Source organism: Microtus pennsylvanicus, chromosome 3 (assembly GCF_037038515.1).
Source record: "Microtus pennsylvanicus isolate mMicPen1 chromosome 3, mMicPen1.hap1, whole genome shotgun sequence".
Taxonomy (NCBI): Eukaryota; Metazoa; Chordata; class Mammalia; order Rodentia; family Cricetidae; genus Microtus; species Microtus pennsylvanicus.
Genome location: NC_134581.1, coordinates 80,979,028 through 80,984,088, shown reverse-complemented (window position 1 = coordinate 80,984,088; position 5,061 = coordinate 80,979,028). Strand labels below are relative to the sequence as shown.

Here is a 5,061-nt window from a genome sequence, read left to right as displayed (position 1 = left end):
TTTTTCTATGGTATAAGACTTTGCCACATTATAGCTCTCTCAAAGAACTGTTGTATAGCTTTGTTGCTCCAATGCTTTATGGCCCAAGGTCAAGGGTCAAACCAACAGACAGAGGATTCCATGGCAGTTTGTTGCTCTGACAACAGTCTGCCCTTTATGTATGAATGGTAAAAACAGGAAGTTATTTTTTCTGCTCTCCAGGTTACTTCAGCTTCTGCCTCTACCGATTTCTCTGGCAACACCTCTGCAGTCAGTGAACATTCAGACTCCATCCTTCATCTTCTAACTCATCAAAGAAAAGACATGTGAAACATTGGTGGTAGTCTCGGGTAGAAATTTTTATCCACAATGATCCATCTCCAAAACAAAAGTATCCAGAATGTCAACATAGTCTTCTCCTGTGGGGCCATATTCATGTTGGTAACGGGCATTGTCGTGGAAAACTGGGTGGAATTAATTCCCAAACTGAGAAAGGAAAAGACTACCCACAGTCCATGGCTGGGTTGCTGTCCTGCTTATTGGCCTGAAGGTCAGAACTGTACTATGAAAAGTGGTGGGTGGAGAGGAAATTCCCATGGTTCCCTTGACTCTCATCATCTACTCAACTTACTCATTATTCCTGGAAGCAACTTTCTCAGACAACAATAAGCCCTTCACATATACAACATAATGAAAGAAAACTCTAAAATTTCACCATTTAGATTTTGAGAGAAAATTTTAGGATCTCGCTGTCTTTTGATAAGCCTGGACTTTTGATAAGCCTGGGAAGTAGCAGGAAGGTAATCAGCACAACTAGACATGAGGGGTATGACAAAAATGGCTGACCAAAAGGCAAATGGGTTTCAGCATCCCTAGGAGAGGATGCATGGAGTAAGGTACTTAAAAACCTATGAGTTATAAAAAAAAAAATCTTTAAAAGACACTAAGTTTCTTAGAGATCTCTCAGTTGTCTCAAGTACACTGCCTCTTTATTTTTTTCTTCCTTTTGCAATCTGAGTTTTTTAGATCCTCATGAAAGATTGACCTAGACCATTGTGGAAGCAAGTCTGGAAGTAATACATTCCTCTTAGTACAGCCTCTGCTTTTCAACAGGTAGCCTGGGGATAATCAAAAGCATGATGATGATGAGTCTCAACATAGCCATCTATCTTAACTTGGTCTTCGGTCTTCAGTACACCTCTATGATCTCTCAAAATAAGTGTGTGCACCTCATTATTGGCTTCATGAATTTCTTCACAGGTAATTTCCTAGCTTCACTGGTTTGAATGGAAATTGCAATGGGCTTGGGGGTTCCCACCTGTAATCTTTAAATAGGTAGCCTTTCCAACTATTTGATTTCTGAATTGTATCTATCACTAACTATGATCACTCTAAGGAAAAGCTGTGCTGGAAGGGACAGTTTGGGAAGTAAGGTGAATGGGGGGTGAAGACATGACTAATAAGTTTAAAGAAACTTATTGAGAAAAAATTCTTTCATTTGAACACTAGGTTGCCTTTTGTTCTATGCAGTCTCTACGTATTATCACAAGCTAAATAAAGGTCAAGATGTATACTTCGTTAGTTACAAAGTCAAACGGATCACTTTCACTGTCTACTTAGCCACTGCACTATTTCTTACCTGTGGTGAGTATCCTCAGGGGCCTAGAAGAGAGATGGGAATCATTCGATCCACACAGAGAGAAGTATGAAGTAATGAAAATAAAAGATCGAGGAGAAGATGCCAAACCCCATGCTTTAAAAGGTGAAAAAATTACCTGGACTAACCAAACAGTTCTTAGAAGCAGAAAGCTGAAATTGGACAGGGTAAGCCATCTTTGTCTCCAAAAGCACCTCTCATCATCTCCTTTTTAGTGTTTTTAGTACCTTCACAACTTTAAGGCAGAGACAAACCATGAAAGTCACCACCAAGAGCAGTGGCTGAGGACAAGGTTATTATCTTAGAGAGGACCAGGGAGCCAAGAAAAACAGTGTGGTGCCAAAGCAGTTACAAGAGAGCCAGCATCAAAACTGATCCAAGAGGGACCCACAAGATCCAAGAGGTCCTCTTCCCCTTCTCCTGGGAAGTCTTTCAAATTTCATAAAAATTGCATCTCCCCCAAAGAACCAATGTATAAGCATCTCTTCATTGAGAATGAACCCTCTGAAGATACTGTGGATTATTCCACTTCCTCTGACTTATGCATTCTTCCAGGATGACTCCAAAGAGTAGTTGGGAAGTATTCACTAGGCCAATGGTCAGAGTCTTCTCAGGATTTGGAACAAAGTGGTCCCATACCTCTGTACAGTGCACTAATCCTGCTTCCTTATTTCTCTGTCTCCAGGTATCTTCTGTTTCATACAATCCTCAAATAGATGTGCCTGCTTACTGAACAGAGAAGGTAGTGGCAAAAAGCTGAATGGAAATTCAATCCAAGTTATTTCCCTTCCAGAGCGCACCATAATGCCTCGGAGCATTGTCCATGTGCACTCCACCATCTCAAAGGATGGCAGCTCGAACAAGCCACATGTCCAAACGCGTCGTGTAACCTGGGCTCTATGACTTAACAATATCGACCTTTTGCCCATTGCTATGGAAGTGGCTGTGTGTGTGTGTGTGTGCGTGTGTGTATACATGTGTACCCAATCATTGCATATGTGTATGACATTCTGAATATGTATGTATGAATACATTGAGGTCAATGAAAAGATTTAGAAAATGTCACTTTTTTAATCTTGACCTGATAACCAATTCCCTCTATATTTGTTATTAATACACTTTAAATAAACAATATTGGATGCACTGTTAACTCTATAACAGTATAGAATACTTCTTGTTTCACTTGTAATATTTTAAACATATGATGGAAAGACAAAGCAATATTATAAACACTTTATAAAATTTAAATATTCCATTCTTTCTTATTTCTTCCACTACTGGAAGATTTTTTTTAATTCAAACTGATATTCATCTAGACAATTTTGTAATCTCATTTTTGTTTACCATAAGAAAACACTTTTCAGGATAGCTTGCTAGTGATTTTACGTCATGTTTTCATTTCTACTTCAATGCCTCCAGATAAATGATGTCTATCTAGCCTTCCAAGTGTTTAGAGAAATTGTAAAGGTGTAGGACACAGTGCCAAACGTAAGCTAGGACAGGACCAGGAGAAAAAACAAGAAGTTTGTCACCTCTGGAAAACAGGCTCTAGTTTTCCTATAGCAATGCGGCAACATCACGTAATAGGTCAATGACGGCAGTGTTGCCTGTTAAAGTGAGCAGGTAACACAAAGTGAACTTCCCTAAAGATGCTTCATCTGTATTCAAGGAAAGCTTTATCCGGGAAACAATAGGTACACGTTATGCTTATGAAGATACAGAATGTTCTAAGATTTGGGGCTGTTTTCCGCCCATTAATCATTATTAACATCAATGTTTGTATCAAGCTTAACATATTTGAGACTATTTGGCAAATCTCACACAGCGAATTAGTAAGTTACTTATAAACCAAGTAGTTTCTAGATATACAAGAATAATTTGAGTGGTATATCATATATATATATACATATGTATGTGTATTTATGATACATATTTACGTACATTCTTTAAACAAAGTTCTTGAGAAATCTTGTGGAGAAAACATTGATGTGTTTGTCCTTGTGCTCCACAGTGCTACAGCTGTGGCCTCAACTAATGACTAAGCATCCTTTCCACCCCAGCCCCCACTGTTACCCAACTAGTTCTTACAGGGTTTCTCAAATAGATCTCAAGCCTTGTGTTTTCATATCTTCTCCAGCCCTTTGGAAAGTGGGCTATCAACAGTACGTAAGACAGTGGCTCTCTATAGGTGTGTGTGAAACAAGTTGCTTCCGTCTCTGAGCACCACTCATTGTCACCTTCTACTGTTTATCTTACCTAACTTGACGCAATGTTCTTTGACTGGATGGTTTTGTTTCCAATGCCTGTTCTTTGATGTCATTTTGTGATCGGTCCTCTACTACTTAAGATGATCGATTTATGAACTAGGGATATCTTCATCTTCAAGTCCACACAATTGCTCTTTGAGGTCAAATCCCAGCCTTACTATCTAGAAAGTGATTTTCTAGCAGCAGTTTTCATTTCTTTTATTATTTAATATCTTAATTGTTTTAGGTGTAAACTAGGTCTTTTAAGCAAATGCAAGACATCACACCTATCTTTGGCTGCTGAAGATACATCATTGGAAAACAACCAAAGATAGCAATATTTGCCAGCTTGGTGCGAATAGGGTGAAATCAGTTGGTACAGTTTTACTTTCAGGGCCACATTCATAACCACTCCACTGGATTGAAAAAACTGACCAATGAAATAGCAAAACACAAAACTAAGAAACTTTCTAAAAACTGAATAGAATTAGAGATACTTATGTGAACTATAGGAAGGCACCGAAGGGAATGTACCACACTACCACTCATACATGGGATATAAAAAAGTCAACCTCATAGAACTTGAGTCTAGAAAGGTCCAGAGGCCAAATATGGAGGTAACACAACCATGAAGTAGATGATCAACGGATACCAAGTTACAGTTAGATAAGAGAAGTTTAGGGTACTATTGTACAGTAAATGGTCTGCGAAAAGCTTTAATGTACTGTGCAGTTCAAAAACCTAAAAGAGACACCATATAAAACCCCTCCATCTAGCCAGATCCTTCACATACTTCTCTAAGGTCTGGCCCAATGAATCTACCTTACTTTCTCTTTCACGTGATATTCCCAAGTCCCCAGATCCAACCCAGACCCCATATCCAATATTCAGCCTAGTCTGGTCACCCATGCCTGCTTCACAACCCATGGGGCCCTCCCATTGCACATCCAACCTCTCCACTCAGCCAGATCTGTCTGCACATTCCAGGTTTGGACCAGGATGCATACTCTGCACCCCACTTTAGTTCTTTCTGTCCACCTGACTTCATTCCAGTGTCTAAACCCAACCCAACCAAGTATCTTCCTACAGCCAGAACCTGTTCTGTCCATATCAGACAAAGAAATAATGAAGTCCACATGTCCAGATCTCATCGCAAAACACAAACAATATTAACGTTCA

General features: G+C 39.3%; 1 protein-coding gene across 2 annotated transcripts; it reads left to right on the top strand.

The window, feature by feature from the left end:
- The first annotated feature begins 348 nt into the window (after positions 1–348).
- Positions 349–2,539, top strand: Tmem225 (transmembrane protein 225). 2 transcript variants are annotated; one of them, XM_075967823.1, is made up of 4 exons: positions 349–529; positions 1,093–1,239; positions 1,489–1,623; positions 2,322–2,539. In XM_075967823.1, the coding sequence occupies exons 1-4, from the start codon at positions 349–351 to the stop codon at positions 2,537–2,539; spliced, it is 681 nt and encodes a 226-aa protein (XP_075823938.1). The 2 variants fall into 2 exon arrangements, with proteins under 2 accessions (XP_075823938.1, XP_075823939.1); XM_075967824.1 differs by lacking the exon at positions 1,489–1,623.
- Positions 2,540–5,061: the final 2,522 nt, after the last annotated feature.